Raw genomic sequence first — 18,888 nt, forward strand, 5'->3', positions numbered from 1 at the left:
GGTTCTTACTGAGGGAACAACTAACAAATTGAGGGGAATGAGAGTATTTATGAGGAAGGAACAAAGTTCTGCTTTAGATACCCATTGGGTGAAGAGAATTTAAATATTTGAAATGGGCAATATAATGAAGCAAAATATTTTCATATTTTTCAAATCACTAAATTTCTAGATTCATAATGGAACACCTTTGTATTAGCTGCAAACTACCCCAAAACTTAGGGTTTGAAAATACCATTTATCATGTCATAGTTTCTGTGGGTCAGAAATTTGGAAGTGGCTTAACTAGATGGGCAGATAAAGAGAAGTGGTAGATAATCACCCCATATACCTCTGTTCCCCTTTATAATATGTCTGTCTCATCACAAATCACTTAGTCTTTGAATTTAAAATCAAAACAGAAAATAGGATATAGTAGGCAGCATCTGAGCTGGTTCCCAATTACTCCCACCTACTAGTAGTCACACCCTTACGTATTGCCCTCCCATTGACTGCAGGCTAACCTGCTCAGTTGCCAAAAAATGAAATATGGCAGAAGCGATGGCATCACTTCCAAGATTAGGGATTACAACTTCTATCTTGTGTGCTCTTGCTCTCTCTGGGATCATTTGCCCTGGGGAGAACCAGCTACCATGTCCTGAGCTACCCATGTGGATAGGCCCGTGTGAGAAATCTTAGAAGTGGGAATCTTCCTTGTCGATCCTTGCAGCTCAGCTGACCCCGATTACGAACTTGTAAGAGACCCTAAATCTGCCCATCTAGTTAAGCCACTTCCAAATTTCTGACCCACAGAAACTATGACATGATAAATCGTATTTTCAAACCCTAAGTTTTGGGGTAGTTTGCAGCTAATACAAAGGTGTTCCATTATGAATCTAGAAATTTAGTGATTTGAAAAATATGAAAAGAATATTTTGCTTCATTATATTGCCCCTGACTACTGTATAGTGAAAACATCTTACATATATAACAGATAATTTTTAGTACTAGTCATGTCTACATGTTTTGAGTAAACGCCTTTCAACTTTGAAATATAATTTGTTCTTTTGTATTTCTTGCTCATTCTTTTAATTTTTTTTTTCTTTCTCTTGCTGTAACATTGAAAGAGACCTGTTTTGCATCACGACCCTGGAGATTTTTCTTGACTCTCACCTCATCCTTCTGAGAATCCCCTTGCGTGTGAATTTATCACCTCGGGGACTTCCATGTTAGTATAGCTGGTGTGCAGACATTCAGGTTCCTCATAATAAGTCCCAGGTTTGCCTAGGACAGAGGAATTCCTGCCTAGCAAGCAATGAGCAGTCTTTCAGATCAAAATTGATTGTTCTGGAGAAGTTACAGATGAGGAATATTACTCTTTAAATTACTATTTACCTTTGAAGTTTCAGTTTGGAGGGAAAAAAGCAGTGACTTTATAGTTAAGCGCATAGGGTTTGAGTCAGAAATGACAAGATGCAAATCTCACTTCTGCCACTTGCTAGCTGGGTAGTCTTAGGCAAATTAATTTCTCCGAGTCTCAGTTTTCTTTTTGTGAAAAAGAGGTGATAATACTTTTCCAATAGGTTGTTGGGGATTAAATGTGATGGTATATGTATTTTGGCTGATGGGTAGTAACATTTTAACAAATGGTGGTTGAGGTGTTTTTACTAACACTTCTACCATCACAACCCTCAGTGCTCATTTTTTAAAGTATAGTTAAAAACACTTCAACGTATCCTGCCAAAACAAAAATTTATTACTGTTTCCTAGAAATATAGCAGGATCTATTTCTGCTCTTCTTCAAATATGTTACCAGTATTTATTGAGGTATAGTTGTTTTGGTTAATCAGCTACAACTTGATTACATCTCAAACTCAAGTAGAGAAATTGTCTTGATGACAGTACCTTTGTCATTAACTTAATACTGTTACTGCCTTAAGAAATATAGGGACAGATTAAGTAGGAATAGTCTAATTTGTTAAAGTTCCAGAAAACTTGACCTACTACTTCCAGAATATATTTTGCTATAAAATATTTAGGCAGAAAGAACACTTGTTTCCTTTTCATTCCTAACATAATAGTCTATGTGATTATTTACTGCTCTCTGTGAACAAAAAAGATTTCTGACCATTTGGCTTACAGTAGATTTCATAGTAGAGATGCATGCAGGGCTTCTGGCTTTATGCATCCTAAGCTGAAAAGGTAAGGGGATGTGGAAATGAATCATAGAATCTGCAGTAAATAGTTTTACTCCTGTTTCCTTATGGATGAGCCGTGTTGACAAGTGAAGACCCTTAATTGATTATTCTATTCTTGAGCTATAATATTTGGTCTTCAGTTAAAAATTCCATTACATTCTATTTTTTAAAACTGGATTTAGGAAATAGTGCTTCTTTATCAGGGCTTTCCATTTTATGACCTACCTTTAGGCACTGTTTATTGGTTAACAGCAGTCATAGCTCTGTCTCAAGTTCTTCATGTGGATGAAAATGTGGGTAGTAATAGTATCTCAGACTTTCGTAAGATTGTTAGGAGGATAAAATGAGATAATCCATGTAAAATACTTAGAACCATGCATGGCAGTGTAAGTGCTCAGTAAAAATCAGCTGCTGCTTTTATTATCACCATCCCTTTCAGTGTCTTTGTGTGTGTGTGTAAAAGGCAGTGGAAGTTCCTTGGGGTAAAGATATGTTATGATCAAGATCGTTTGATAGTTAAAACAATTAAATAAGTAAAACTTTCTAGCACTCCTGTAAATCTCAGACACTGTGGCAGTACTAGGAGTTCAAATATGAACAAGAAGTTCACAATCTAATGTGGGTAAATTGATGTACACACAATCATAGGATGGTAAGGAAGGACTTAATAACACCATTTGTGCCAAGGGGACAGTTAGAGAAAGGTATCACAGAGTTACTGACATTAAAATTGATTCTATGGGCCCAATAGAGAGAAGGACTTTGGCAGATGGAGAAGAGGAGGAATAGAGATTCAAGCAAAGCGAAAAGCTCCCCTTAAAACAGAGAGTGGCTGGAGGGGAGTGATGGGAGGAAGGCAGGTGGTGCCAGGCTTTAAAGGATCTTCTTTGCATGCTAAGAAAAGTGAAATTCATTGAACTTATTAAAATCATCTAGCAAGGGGAGTGTTATGATTATCTTTAGGTTTATCAAAATAATTTTGAGAATAGCAATACAACGTCATACAAAATGATCAGTTAAGAGAGCGTGGTCTCAGGATGATATGATGTGAGTTTGAACATGCACACTGGAGTGCAGATGAGGTGTGACTTTTAGAAAAGAGACACTAGAATTTGGAGCATTATAAACATGGCTAGTCAAGGGACAAGGAGGCCTCTGGGCCCCAGGTTGGGTGACCAAGTGGGTGATGATAACTTTGTCTTCAGTCTTCTTCTCATGTATTTCAGACTTGAGTAACTGAGAGATGGGAAGTTTTCATTTTTATTAGCAAAGAAAGAGAAATGTAGCAGCTTTACTAGGAATGACTAATTGTAGCTCTTAATCAGACTAGTTCTTTGTATTCTTACCTAAGAAAGTTGGCAAACTAATAAAGTGTGCAACTATTTTTATATTTAAGTTTGGTTTTCTGTGTAACCTACACTTTTCATTTTTTATATTATTTAATTATTTATTTATTTATTTATTTATTTATGGAGTCTCACTCTGTCACCCAGGCTGGAGTGCAGTGGCATGATCTCAGCTCACTGCAGCCTCCACCCACTGAGTTCAAGCATTCTCCTGCCTCAGCCTCCTCAGTAGCTGGGATTAGAGGCACCTACCACTGCACTTGGCTAATTTTTGAATTTTTTTTAAGTAGAGACGGAGTTTCATGATCTTGGCCAGGCTGGTCTTGAACTCTCGACCTCATGATCCACCCACCTCAGCCTCCCAAAGTGCTGGGATTACAGGCATGAGCCACCACGTCTGGCCAACCTACACTTTTTTGGTAATGCAAATCTTGTTAGAGATTTGCAAACAGGCAATGAACTAAAAATTTCAAATAATTTTAAATCTTGTATCAGATCTTAGTAAAAATATATTCCTTGGGTGGGGGACTTCACAGATCACACTAGATTTCTAAGGGAGCCATTTGCTAAGATGAATTATTTAGATATGTAGTTCCTTTGTCCAGAATATTTATCTGGATGAACAAAAATCTAAAATGCTTCTTTAGGAGTGTAATATGAATATGTATGTGTGTGTATGTACATGCATATGTGTGTGTATATGCGATAGGTAGATAAACATGCATGCACATACACACTGAGAAAGGGGGAGTGGGAGAGAGATATGTATATTTCATATGATCTACCTTCATTCCAATATTATTAAAGAAGTCTTAGTAACACTTGCTTGTTTAGTAACCACATAGGATTCTTTACTCCAGAGGGAATTTGGTTATGAAAACAGCATGAATCAGATGATCTCACCCTGAATACTGCATAATATCTTCCAGACCCAAATTGTCTCCAAATCAATTCAGACCATGTTTGAAATACCAGATGTTCCATACTTTTTCCTTTCTTTTTTTTTTTTTTTAAAGTATCTGACATGCAATACCTTTTTCTGGGTCAGAAGGGTGACCTGAAATGTTGCCAACCTATTTGACTGCTTAAAATTATGAATATGGATAAATTGATTCCATTCCCTTTTCTTATTCTAAAATAAGCAGGGGATAAAAGGGTGTTTGGAGGCACAGATCATGTGAATATAAATTCAGTTTGTGGAGCCTGCAGTTAAAGATACTTAAGTCCTATTTGCCTGTGATTCCTGTTTCACAGTAAATATTATATAGTCACTTTTATTTTTTTCTTAGGATCTTGATAGATATTCCCAAAGCCTGATTATACTTTCTTCCAATATAGTCAATCCAAAGGACCTGTTTTCTTGGATGCTGAAAAAAAAAAATTATTCTGTCATATCCTTTTATTGATGCTGACCAGAATGTGTTACTAAAATGATATGAAGTAGACAGCTTTGAGACTTTTGTGCTTATGAAAAACATGTGTTTTTAGGCACTAAGTGTTGAGTCTGCAGGGAATACCGTATCACATTTGCTGTTGAAATAATTACATGCAACAGGCCTGAGTTTTATCATTCACAACTTAAGTCTTTTGTTTCCTATGCATACTTTGTAAAACTACTCCACCAAACTGAGTTCCAAGTGATTCTGACTTCTCAGAGTCATTAATATATTAGCTTTTTCAAATAATTATTTTCTATTTAGTGATTTAACTTTGAGCAGTTGACCATGCTGAATAATAACCAAATTAAGAGTTAATCTGACACGATTTGCAATAAAATTAAAAGGTATCTTGGAACCAATCTAGTTTAATTTCTTCATTATCTAGATGAAGCCTGAAGAAGAAAGATCACTTTCAAAATCCCTGAACTCACTAGTGACCCTCTGGGACCAGATCGCAGTTTTCCTGACTCTCCTCCAGGGATCTTTCTACATTTTCAAAGTTCCCCGTTAGCTCACTAGTATCTATAACTATATATATATAATCATTTCCTTAACGTTTGGTAATTCTCACAACATAGATATGACATACAGGCACACGTATCTTGATTATATTAGTCCAAGGATCTAGATTTCACTTTCTAAACAGCCAGTTTGCCTTAGCTGAAGAGCTAACCCTCTCTGGGCTCCCCTTCCTCCCTACCACTCTCTCTCACATACCCCTGTGTGAACCCTGGGCATCATTAAATAACACTTTCCTTATTTATATCCCTCACCAAGAGTTTTCTCCAGCCCAGTCATCTGGGCAGAAACTAACCTACAAGATTTGGATGTTCAAGAATAATAATAGCCTTGGCTCTTCAGGAAAGCAGAAGGACCCTAAGGAGAAGGTGTGATCTATGCTGAGGGTAAAGAGAAGGGATGAGAAGAATTCTGGGTCCTGGACTTCAGGGAATCTTGAATACAAAGTGAATAATGGAGAGAAATTAGAGAAGCCCTTAGAGTAGATGGGGTTCCAGATCCTTGAACTGAAACCAAGAGGAGTTGAGGAACCTCAGTTCTTATGACATTTTGCCCAAAATAGGCCCTAAGAAACTGTGCTTGGGGCAGTTCTGGCTGTGAAACTCCTCTTACCACAGATTAGAGTCCGTATGCTTTCCTTCATCTGATGCACATTTGACTTATGAAGGGGAGAATAGCAGATGATTAGATGCCTCAGTTGGAGTGGGAACAGAGCAGAAGAAATTTGCCTCACACTGGTAGAGGTATGTCTGCTACCATGCAATTTTATAATATAAATTGGATTTAACAACTACATTCTAAATTATAATTCAGTCTGAAACTAGGCACATCCTAAACAAGGAAAACACTAGAGTGTGAATCGTGTATCTTCTTTCTTGGAGAGGCATTGTGCTTGTTTCCTAACAGAGGGTTGATAAAGAGAATAAAAATATGGAAAAAGTTCTCACCCAATAATGTGGCATAAGTCAGAGATCTTCCGTGCTGGTGTCAGTGAGATTTAAGTTTTGTAGCTGTATACTTGTAGCTATAAAATAAATTTCTTACTGAAATGTTCTCAGGAAAATAAGTTTATTGCCATTCTGAAACTCTAATTGTTCTAGCTGCTAAAAGTGATTTTGAAAACTTGGTGTCATTTTTGTTTGTGTTTTGTGTGTGTGTGTGTTTTTAATTAGGACTGCTTCCATTAAATTATAGTAGGAGAAAGTATATCATATTGCCGTGACCCAGTCCACTCTCTTTCACTTACTTGCTCTCTGTCTGTGATGTTTAAAAGTTCCCTCACACTTAAGTCTGAGCACATGGGGAAGATGAAAGTGTTTGTGTTTGGAAAGGTAGAGGGGCACTTTCTCCAGGCAGTCACAAGTCTAACTGGAAAGAGTCCATAAAGAGATTAAGCTGGCCTTCCAGGCAGGGCCCAAGGGCAAAAGAACCCTGGAACAATACTTTCTGGGTTTTCCAGGGCAGCCTACAGAGCCAGTTTCTCAAGTTACTGCTTTTCCCAAGGCCTGGTCTCCTGCTCTCTGTGAGGGCTGCCTGAGCTTCTGCTGGCAGAGCTTGAGAGGTGCTCTTGCTCCTCACTCTCCCCTGTTGCCCTGTGGCTTTCCTCTTTACCAGTCTCTCCTATCTCTGAGGATATCATCCTTTTTTTTTTTTTTTTTTTTTTTGAGACGGAGTCTCGCTCTGTCGCCCAGGCTGGAGTGCAGTGGCCGGATCTCAGCTCACTGCAAGCTCCGCCTCCCGGGTTTACGCCATTCTCCTGCCTCAGCCTCCCGAGTAGCTGGGACTACAGGCGCCCGCCACCTCGCCCGGCTAGTTTTTTGTATTTTTTAGTAGAGACGGGGGTTTCACCGTGTTAGCCAGGATGGTCTCGATCTCCTAACCTCATGATCCGCCCGTCTCTGCCTCCCAAAGTGCTGGGATTACAGGCTTGAGCCACTGCGCCCGGCCGTCATCCTCTGTTAAGCCAGTAGCCTAAGGCATGGCGTTGAATGCTTCAAGAAGTTAAGTTTCTTCCTTGGGAAAATGAAAAGAAAAGGAAAACAAAACAAAGTACTCCACCTGCTACAAGGCCAGCCCTGTTACCCTGCAAGTGCTTTACAGTTTTTTGGCGCTTCCCTTGCCCTCTTCTGCCACAGGCCTTGTGTATGGTGTTTCCTCTCCCCTGAATGCACTTCTCTGAGCCAAATTAAATACTGGTCAGCCTTTCCATTGTAATTCATGCACCTCTCCTTCAACAAAGCTTCCCCAGCCTTCCTTATTTAACTTACTTGTCTTCCTTTTTAAAGCTCTCGGAAAGTCATCTACACTTAGAGATGGTGCAAGAGTGTTTCTGGATTTGTAATTCTTTTCCTTTGGGCAGAAATTAGCTAGTGACTCTCTTTGAAAGACAAGAGCTCCCGTGTGACACTCTAGTCATCTGCCCCAAAAGAACAGTAGAGCAGGAGCCAGATGCTGAGTTTTAGATCTGGTTTGCTGTTGAGTAGCTGTGCAACCAGGAGCAAATTCCTCATCCTCTCTTGATTCTATTTTCTTGATCTCTTACATGAGGGAGATGCCTAGTCCTATTCAGAACAAGAATATGTGGGACACTTTAAAAGAGCAGCAATTCATGAAATACCACCAGCTCTAGTAATTCTAATAAATAAACCGATAGCTATTTTAAGAACATATTGATGTAAAGAATCAGACTCTGTAAAAGTATTTGAAGATCTTATTCTGAGCCAAATATGAATGACCAGTGGCCTATGACACAGCCCTGAGGAGACTCTGAGAACATGTGCCCAAGGTGGTCAGGCTGCAACTTGGTTTTATACATATTACAGAGATGTAAGACATCCGTCAATACATGAAAGATGTACATTGCTTCAGTCTGGAAAGACAGGACAACTGGAGGTAGGGAGCAGTCCTTCCAGGTCATGGGCAGCTTCACAGATTTTCTGGTTGGTGATTAGCTGAAAGCCTTATTATCTAAAGACCTGAAATCAATAGAAAGGAATGTCTGGGTTATGATAAGGGGGCTTGTAAGGACCAAGGTTTTATCATGCAGATGAAGTCTCCTGGTAGCAGGTGTCAGAGAGAATAGATTGTAAATGTTTCTTATCAGAGTCTGTTCTGTCAGTCTTAGGTCTCTGTGTTTATGCTAATGCTGGTCATCTGTGAGGCAGCATGCACCACACTGCCCCACCGACCCGCCCCAACTCCCCATTTCTTATCATGGCCTGAACTGGTTTTTCAGGTTCACTTTGGAATGACCTTGGCCAAGAGGTGGGGTCCATTTAGATGCTTCTTGGGTTTATAATTTTATTTTTGATTTACAAAGATAAAAAGTTGGTAGGAGAAAACAACTTGCCCCTTTGCAAGGTTGACTTTGTTACAGTGGTGAGCTACTCCAAAGCCTTAGTGTAAAAACTCTGCTGACTCATGGAGGTTCTAGTTACATGAGCTGAACTTTCAAGTTGCATTCAGAAATAGAGAATGAGATGGTATTGTTCCAGGATGTTTGCAGTCTTTTATAAGCCCAGCGTTGTTCAGACCAGGCAATTCTAATTTGAAGGCATGCAAGAATTTAAGTGGCCATTTAATTTAGAGGCAGAAGCATATTTCTAGATATTATCTGTCCGCAAATATCAGGATTTTATACACACATGTAAGTTTGTATGTGCATATGCAAGTTCTATGTCATAAGGTAAAATGTATTCCACGTTGTGAATTACATAAAAGAGAGTTTAAAAGCCTCTGATTTAAGCTAAGCTATGTGATTAAGGCTTAATAATGTAATCAAAATTTTCATTTGGGATTAGAGTTTATTTAGCAGGAGATGCATGAACATAGTATGAATCATATCCATATTCTAGGCACATTCAGAACAAACTCTTCTGTAATGGAAAATTAGAAAGGCCTTGAAAAAGAATATACTTTTTTGGATTTGCTTTTCATTTTACTATGGATATTGTTATGGAGAAAACATGTAATTATGCTTCTTACACAAGACCAGAAACCAGTCTCTCTCTCTCTTTTGTTTAACCTACATTATTTCCATACTGTGTGAACTGTGATCACCAGTGACAAGGAAACAATTTAATTGTTTTTAAAAAAAGCTTAGTGTTGACGTTAAATATACAATTTAAAGACTTTCATTTCTTTTGAAAATTGGTAATATAGACATGGCAAAGATGATAAAGGTTAACTAATGCTGGGCAGGTGTTTATTCTTTAGAGAGTATACTTTATATGGTCTAACTTAAAAGTAATGTGGGTTCCCTTAAGCAGCTGGGTGGACCAGCTGGGTTTGAATATGGCCTTAATTATGGAAAAAGGATGTGGTCATTTTCTTTAGAACAAAAGGAAAGGCTTCACTTCAACTTCAGGGCATGTCAGACTGATCTTTCAAGGAACAAGTTACAATGTGGTTTTGATTGCATAGTGACAAACAGAACTTGGTAAAGTTACAAAAGAGGGCCATTGGAAAATATCCATTATTTGTCCAGCTTGAACTGCTACTCTAGGCACTAACCAGTAACCAATTCCTCATGGTCATTGATGTGATATTTAAAACACGGAATAATCTGGTTACTGGTGGTTTGCCACTGTACTGATGTAAGACTGGCTACTCTTTTTTTTTTTTTTTTTTTCCTCTAATATCGGTAGTTGGGTAAAAGAGCTTAATTACCCTCTTGTATCCTCTGCCATCTGCACCCCACTCTTTCCACATATTAGGCCATGTCTCAGCAAGTTCTCAAAGACTACTGTTTAATATGGTAAAGAAGAAAAGATGGTTTACTATAGCAAGGATGGTAATACAGCTCTCCACTCCTCGCCTCCCTACAGCTTCAGGCAGAAGAGCGCAGGCCTTGGAGTCAGAAAGACCTGAACTCAAATCTCTACTCTACCATTTATTAACACTTTGATCTTAAGCAAGTTCCATAATCTCTGAGTTTCAGCAAAAACGTGTCAAAAATGGCAAATAATATTGCCTACTTGGTATTTTATATGGTTCTGTAAGATTTTTTTTTAATAAATTACATTCTATATAAAAATTTTTCTAAACAAGAAACAGTGAAAAAAGTAACATTTTTACAAGAAAACCCTCTAATAGACAACATCTAGATTCTCATATCTGCTATAGAATTCTATCTGTTCTGATATGCCGTTTTGGTTGACATACATGAAGAAAAGTTGGTTTAACTCAAATATGTAACTGCTAAAAGATAAAGTATATATATATATATATTTTAATTTTATTATACTTTAAGTTCTAGGGTACATGTGCACAATGTGCAGGTTTGTTACATATGTATACATGTGCCATGTTGGTGTGCTGCACCCATTAACTCGTCATTTACATTAGGTATGTCTCCTAATGCTATCCCTTCTCCCACCCCCTCCCCACAATAGGACCCGGTGTGTGATGATCCCCTTCCTGTGTCCAAGTGATCTCGTTGTTCAATTCCCACCTATGAGTGAGAACATGCAGTGTTTGGTTTTCTGTTCTTGCGATAGTTTGCTGAGAATGATGGTTTCCAGCTGCATCCATGTCCTGACAAAGGACACGAACTCATCCTTTTTTATGGCTGCATAGTATTCCATGGTGTATATGTGCCACATTTTCTTAATCCAGTCTGTCACTGATGGACATTTGGGTTGATTACAAGTCTTTGCTATTGTGAATAGTGCTGCAGTAAACATACATGTGCATGTGTCTTTATAGCCGCATGACTTATAATCCTTTGGGTATATCCCCAGTAATGGGATGGCTGGGTCAAATGGTATTTCTAGTTCTAGATCCTTGAGGAATCACCACACTGTTTTCCACAATGGTTGAACTGGTTTACAGTCCCTCCAACACTGTAAAAGTGTTCCTATTTCTCCACATCCTTTCCAGCACCTGTTGTTTCCTGATTTTTTAATGATTGCCATTCTAACTGGTGTGAGATGGTATCTCATTGTGGTTTTGATTTGCGTTTCTCTGATGGCGAGTGATGATGAGCATTTTTTCATGTGTCTGTTGGCTGTATGAATGTCTTCTTTTGAGAAGTATCTGTTCATATCCTGACCTCTTCAAGGAGAACTACAAACAACTGCTCAGTGAAATAAAAGAGGACACAAACAAATGGAAGAACATACCATGCTCATGGATAGGAAGAATCATTATTGTGAAAATGGCCATACTGCCCAAGGTAATTTATAGATTCATTGCCATCCCCATTAAGCTACCAATGACTTTCTTCACAGAATTGGAAAAACCTGCTTTAAAAAGTTCATGTGGAACCAAAAAAGACCCCACATTGCCAAGACAATCCTAAGCCAAAAGAACAAAGCTGGAGGCATCATGCTACCTAACTTCAAATGATACTACAAGGCTACAGTAACCAAAACAGGATGGTACGGGTACCAAAACAGAGATCTAGACCAATGGAACAGAACAGAGGCCTCAGAAATAATACCACACATCTACAGTCATCTGATCTTTGACAAACCTGACAAAAACAAGAAATGAGGAAAGGATTCCTTATTTAATAAATGGTGCTGGGAAAATTGGCTAGCCGTAAGTAGAAAGCTGAAACTGGATCGTTTTCTTACTCCTTATACGAAAATTAATTCAAGATGGATTAGAGACTTAAATGTTAGACCTAAAACTATAAAAACCCTAGAAGAAAACCTAGGTAATACCATTCAGGACATAGGCATGGGCAAGGACTTCATGTCTAAAACACCAAAAGCAACGGCAACAAAAGCCAAAATTGACAAATGGGATCTAATGAAACTAAAGAGCTTCTGCACAGCAAAAGAAACTGCCATCACAGTGAACGGGCAACCTGCAGAATGGGAGAAAATTTTTGCAATCTACTCATGTGACAAAGGGCTAATATCCAGAATCTACAAAGAACTCAAACAAATTTACAAGAAAAAAACAAACAACCCCATCAAAAAGTGGGCAAAGGTTCTATAAGATTTTAATGAGATATAAGTAAAGTACTTGCCTCTATTCCTCGTGTCTTAGTCTATTCCTGCTGCCATAACAAAATACCTTAGACTGGGTAATTTATAAATAATAGAAATTTATTTCTCAAGTTCTGGAGGCTGGGAAGTTCAAGATCAAGGCACTGGCAGATTCAGTGTCTGGTGTGGGCTTGCTTCCTTCTTCCAAGATGGCACCTTGTTGCTGCATCTTCACATGGAGGAAGGTTCAGAAGAGATGGAAGACAGGAAGCCCCATCAATGAAGGTGGAGCCATCATTGCCTAACTACCTAATAATTTCATGAAGGCCCAGCTTCATAATATTGGTACATTGGGGATTAAGTTGCCACATGAATTTTGGAGGAGCACAAACGTTAAAGCCATAGCACTGGCATTCAATAGTGTATATTGTAGCTATTAATATTTATCATAATAAAATAATATTACTTCAGTTGTAATTCCTAAAATCTTTAATTCCTTGTTTGATGCAAAATATGTTATTCAGGATGAGACTTGCTTTTTAAGCTATGGTTTTCTGAGTGTTGTACCTGTTGTACTACAGGGCCGTACTATGAGGCATGTAGTGGCCAAAGACATAAGTTCATGACTTTTTGCTATTTGCAATGTTTGTAGTTTTCTATACGGTTATATTCTGATGCTTTTCTTTCCTTGATAAAAAGCAATCAGAATATAAAATATGTTACGTATGTACTTGGAACTGCCATGTACATACCTGAGTATCATTACTGACTAAACATAAGATTTGTTTGAAAGTTATATCAACACAAGTGGTAAGTGGAATTAAAAGTGCAATTTATTGAATTTTTAATTTGTAAAGAATGTAATAATAGATTCGCGATGTTTTCTTTTTAACAGATGGGCTTAGGTCACGAGCAAGGATTTGGAGCCCCGTGTTTAAAATGCAAAGAAAAATGTGAAGGATTCGAACTGCACTTCTGGAGGTATTGTTTTGAAAACTGCAACCGCATTAGTAATTTATACTTTTTGCAATACTTCTTTAGACAGTGGAGATATCTTCAAGTTCTCCAGCATGCTTGCTAAGTTGCAGACCTGTTATTGTCTTTTCTGAGAAATGAACACAACATAAAGTGTTCTGTCTTACTGTCATTAAGTTTGACTTAGTAAATTGGACCGTAATAACTATATTTAGAGTTGTTGAATTTGCTTGCTGTCTTTAAGATTTCCTTTGAGCCTGAAATACTGAAAATATCTTTCTGGTGGTAAATAAGTTTGTAGTAATCCTCTAGGACTATCTAATAATTTATTTATTTATTTTATTATTTATTTTTTGAGACGAACTCTCATTCTGTCACCTAGACTGAAGTGCAGTGGTGTGACCTCAGCTCACTGCAACCTCCGCTTTCTGGTTCAAGCAATTCTCTTGCCTTAGCCTCCTGAATAGCTGAGATTGTAGGCTTGTGCCATCATGCCTGGCTAATTTTTCTTTTTTGTATTTTTAGTAGAGATGGGGTTTCACCATGTTGGCAAGGCTGGTCTCAAACTCCTGACCTCAAGTGATCAGCCCACCTCAACCTCCCAAAGTGCTAGGATTACAGGCATGAGCCACCATGCCTGGCCCTGTTTAATAATTTAATTATTTTCTTCTTAAAAATTGGTAACTTCACATCTCATCTCTACATTTTCAGTAAACAAATATGAATACTGAATTGAGCATTTATATGTTAGTTATCAGGGAATATTGAATTTAGGTCTCTTTAAAATTTTCAGCTATAAAGTTACCAGTGAAAAACATTGAAACACTTAAATTTTTTTTTTAAGAAAAAAAGTAATTGTAGTGTCTTGGTTTGAATGAAGTGCAAATATACACAAGACAAATGTTAGTGGGTCAAAAATGTGAATTTTATATAGATCTTATCTTTAGGTTGTTTTGAAAGTACTACTACATATCATGTAAATCTAAAATCAGTATTTGAAACCTGTGCTTATGAATGACTGTCAAGTCCATAATGGTAGTTCACAAGTCTGCTCAAAGTTAGAATTAGCAGGAAAAAAAATAAAGATAACTATACAATTTTAGGATGGCAGCTATCTTGTTAGGATGACTCATTTGAGAGCCACTTCTGTACTACAAATTTCCACAGGAAACCCTTTAGAATAAATACTTTCATCAGCTCTTGGAGATGTGTACAGTGTAATTAAAGGAGATTATAAACAAATAAAATTTTAGACATTAAGCTCTTTTAAAAACTAGTTTATTGAATCAGTTTTCAGAAACAAAAGTAAATGTGTAAAATAGCAAAGTCAGTAGAAACCTGCTAGAACTGATACAATTCTTCAGTTTTAGGGAGCTAAAGTTTTCCAGAAATTTTTTTTTACAAGACTTAAACAGCTCTCCCTTGTGCTGTCTCTTCAAGGGATGTAGAAGTGTGGCAATATGTCTCTCATGTTTTAAAAAGGTAAAGTGACTTAACACAAAATAGTTTTCATGGATTAGAACATCTCTGCTCTTAATGTTCACACTGTTTTCTATTGTCCCTATCAGTTAACTTTACAGAAGGCTGCACTGCCCTCTCCTGGGCGTAGTTTTTACCTTACAATCTTATAATACCTAAAATCCAAAATCCAGAATGCTCCAAAACCAAAACTTCTTGACTGTCAACATGATGCCACAAGTGGAAAATTTCACATACCTGACCGTGTGACAGGTCGCAGTCAAAATGCATTCAAACCTTTGTGTCTTGTACAAAATTATTTAAAATATGTATAAAATTACCATCAGGCTATGTACATAAGCTGTATATGGAACAGAAACGAATTTTATGTTTAAACTTGGGTCCTATCCCCAAGATATCTGTGTTTATACAAATATTCCAAAATTTAAAAAAATTTGAAATCTGATACACTTCTGTTTTATTTTACTTCTGAAGCATTTTGGGTGAGAGATACTTAACCTGTATTCTTTCTGGTTCTGCTATGCAATTGCCAAAAACTGCTCATGAGATTTTAAAGCTTATTCCTAAGAGATACCATCTTTTCTCTAAAGCAAATTATAGTCATTTTTTAATGTCTGTATTAATCATTTTAATTTGATACTTTCCAATGAAAGTATATCCGACAAGAGCAGATCTCCATGGCATGAAAATAACCCTTTTATTTTTTTTTTCAATTTTATCACACAGACTCATTTAATCAACTGGGTATAGTCTGAAAATCTAAGAGCCATAATAGTCTAGGGCTTTGCATATGGCCTGTCATTCAGCTGGGGTTGATAACAGTCTACCCCGTAGGTATTAGTAGTTCTGACATCTTCCTGGCATGAGTCCAGTCACATTTCTCTCAGAATTCTTGATAATTCCCTGACTTTTTCACCATAGCTAAAAGAGCTGAAGCAGGTGCCTTTGACCTCCATATGTAGGCTCTTTCAGTACAGTCTTTGAAGTAAAATATTCTAGACTAGCTATCCTGAGTGTAACAAAGATTCCAGGTCTAGTCTAGGGCCACAGAACTTCTGTGGGTGAGGTAGACATGGGATTCCATGACCCTGCCCACTTAGCCTCCTCCTCCAGCTTCATGGTGATCCGTGACTTAGTACCCTGAGGGCTCCATTGGGTACATTTCAAAAATCAGAGTTAAATTATTCTCTAAATCAGAATCTCTAACTCAAAAATCAGAGTTAAATTAGTCTGGCCTCTCAAACAACCACATAAATGGTCTTTTGAACATGGATACTATTTATATATTTCTGATGACTTAAGAACCCTCAGTAGTTTCCCACTGGACTTCTTTTAGGCAAATTTCTTGACCTTTGATGTTAAACCCCAACATCTGGCCTCTGCTTGCTTTTCCACCCTCTTCTACTGCCCTTCCAAGCACCCTATGCTCCAAGTACTTGATACATACTATTCCCTGAAATTTTGTGCCTTATTGCATGGTATTCTCTGCCTGGAAAACCCTGCCTCCTACCAATAGGAAACAAAAAGTCTCAGCTCAAGAAATACCTCTGAGAATTCTTCCTTGCCCATGTATGTCTTTTCAGGCTGCCATAACAAAATATCACAGACCTGGTAGTTTAAACAAAATGTACTTTCTCCCAGTTCTACAGGCTGGAAAGTTCAAGAACAGGTGCTTGATTAATCAACATGGTTGAGTTCTGGTGAGGTCTCCCTTCCAGGCTTACAGATGGCTGCCTTCTCACCATGTGCTCACATGGCCTTTCCTTGGTGTGTGTGTGCATGTGCGTGTGTGCGTGTGTGTGTGTGTGTGTGTGTGTGTGTCTGGAGAGGAAGAGATCTCTCTCCCTTTTCTTATAAGGTCACTTATTCCAAAGGATTGTGACCTTCACCTTGTGACCTCTTTTAACTTTACTTCCTAAAAGCCCCTGCTCCAAATACAGTCACATTAGGGGTTTGGGCTTCAGCATATGACTTTGAGGAAATACAGTTCAGTCCACAGCACCCCCTTCCTGCTTCCACATACCCCCAAAGTTGTTAGGAATCATTTTCCTTTGTATCACCTTGTATACTTACAGGAAGCCAGGATATAAATACCCAGACCTCATTCTTCTTCTTCATTCTGATTTCCTGCTGGCACCTCCCATTGTCCCATTGCCAGTGCCAAGGGAACCCACGGGTGTAGTCCTTAAGGGTCAGCCTTGTAGGAAGTAGCACAGAGTACTGAGGCATGGAGAGTGAATCTGGAGAGGTGAATGGAAGATGCCGGATCAAGGTTTATCACCATAGTTGCAGGAGACTAAAAATGAATTATTAGAAATTTAGAGTGGAACTTGTAACTTAACTAGTCGAACCTTATTTTACAGATCAAAGAACTAAAACCAAAGGAAGTTAAAATGACTTGTTTGAGCCCATGAGTTATTAATAATATAATTTGTGAATGATTTCTGTGTCACACACCAGTGAACACTTGTAATAATTTTCTACTACTGCATAACAAATTACTACAAACTTTGCAAGTTAAAGCAACAACTATTAACTCAACATCCATTATTATTATTATTACTTTTTTTTTTTGAGACAGGGTTTCACCCTTTTTGCCCAGGCTGGAGTGCAATGTTGCAATCTCGGCTCACTGAAGCCTCTGCCTCCTAGGTTCAAGTGATTCTCCTGCCTGCCTCCCGAGTAGCTGGGATTACAGGCGCCCACCACCACACCCACCTGATTTTTTGTATTCTTAGTAGAGACAGAGTTTCACCATGTTGGCCAGGCTGGTCTCAAACCACTGACATCAGCTGATCCACCCGCCTTAGCCTCCCAAAGTGCTAGGATTCCAGGCGTGAGCCACTGTGTCTGGCCAGCATCCATTATCTTTCAGATTAGAAGTCTGAGGTAGTGGGGCTGGCTTAGCTGGATTCTATGCTTAGCACCTCAAAAAGCTGAAATGAAGGTGTTGGCCAGGCGAAGTTCTCACCTTTAAGTTCTGGGGAAAAATCTGCTTTCAAGCTCATTCTTGTTGGTAGAATTCATTTTCTGTGGTTGGAGAACCAAGGTCCCTGTTTCCTCATTGCTCTCAGCTGGGGGCTGGCTACTCTCAGCTTCTAGAAGCCACTCGCATTCATTGAGGTACAGCCCCTTCCGTCTTCAAAGCCAGCAACACTCCTTAGAATCCTTCCTGAACCTCAACTTCCCCTTCTGCTACCAGCCAGAGAAAATTCATTGCTTTTTAAGGGCTCACATGATTAGATTAGGCACACCTGGAAAATTTCCCATTTGCCATATAAAAGTAACATAATCATGAAAGTAACACTGGGGACAGAATTCATAGGAGCCGTCTTAAAATTCTGCTTACGACAGCACTTTATATACCTGATTGTACCTAATACTCCTAATATTTATTATTTATGATAAATCAAAGACTTAGGAAAGTTAAATAAGTTACCAAAGTTAGGGCTTACAGATGGCAGAGCTGAATTTGAATTCAGAGTTTGCCAAAACCTTTCTCCATAGCAGAGTAGATACTAGAATGTGCATTTTTCACTCTCAGGGCCAGTGAACTTTGAACTGCACCAGGCTGTCGCCTCTGAAGTGTGATTGTTGTGATACAGACATCCTTGTGGACAAAGGTGTACTTTTACTGTGAGCTCTCTCCTTTTTCAGTGTGCCCGTGATTACAATAGTAGAGGAAAATAAAAGGTTCAGGAAGCCTGATAACAACCCAATAAGAAACACTATCTACCGGGCATGCTTTCAAATAATATTTAGAGATAATGAGTGTTTATTGAAATGTATGACACGGACCCAAAGTTTCCAGTTTATAGCCAGTTATTTCATATTGAAGTATAGTTAATATAGCTGCAACCATGTCATTTATCATATTAAGTAACATAATTAGTAGTTTTGCCTTATCTTTGTTAAAGTCTCCCAATAAAACAGTTGCAATTTATTGAAAATGTGTTACTTGATTATAACATACATCTGTTCAGAATTTCTGATTGATTTAGAGCTGAGTGAAAACTGA

At 38.2% G+C, this 18,888-nt stretch overlaps 1 protein-coding gene across 2 annotated transcripts in view; it reads left to right on the forward strand.

Moving 5' to 3' along the window:
• TES (testin LIM domain protein) overlaps positions 1-18,888 on the forward strand; it is a 49,711-nt gene that overhangs the window by 12,907 nt on the left and 17,916 nt on the right. For both annotated transcript variants that reach the window (XM_010361425.2, XM_030933070.1), the window contains exon 2: positions 13,312-13,397. In XM_010361425.2, coding sequence (XP_010359727.1) covers positions 13,312-13,397 — 86 coding nt within the window. The remainder of the gene's footprint in view (positions 1-13,311; positions 13,398-18,888) is intronic.

This window comes from Rhinopithecus roxellana, chromosome 6 (assembly GCF_007565055.1).
Source record: "Rhinopithecus roxellana isolate Shanxi Qingling chromosome 6, ASM756505v1, whole genome shotgun sequence".
In the NCBI taxonomy this organism is placed as follows: domain Eukaryota; kingdom Metazoa; phylum Chordata; class Mammalia; order Primates; family Cercopithecidae; genus Rhinopithecus; species Rhinopithecus roxellana.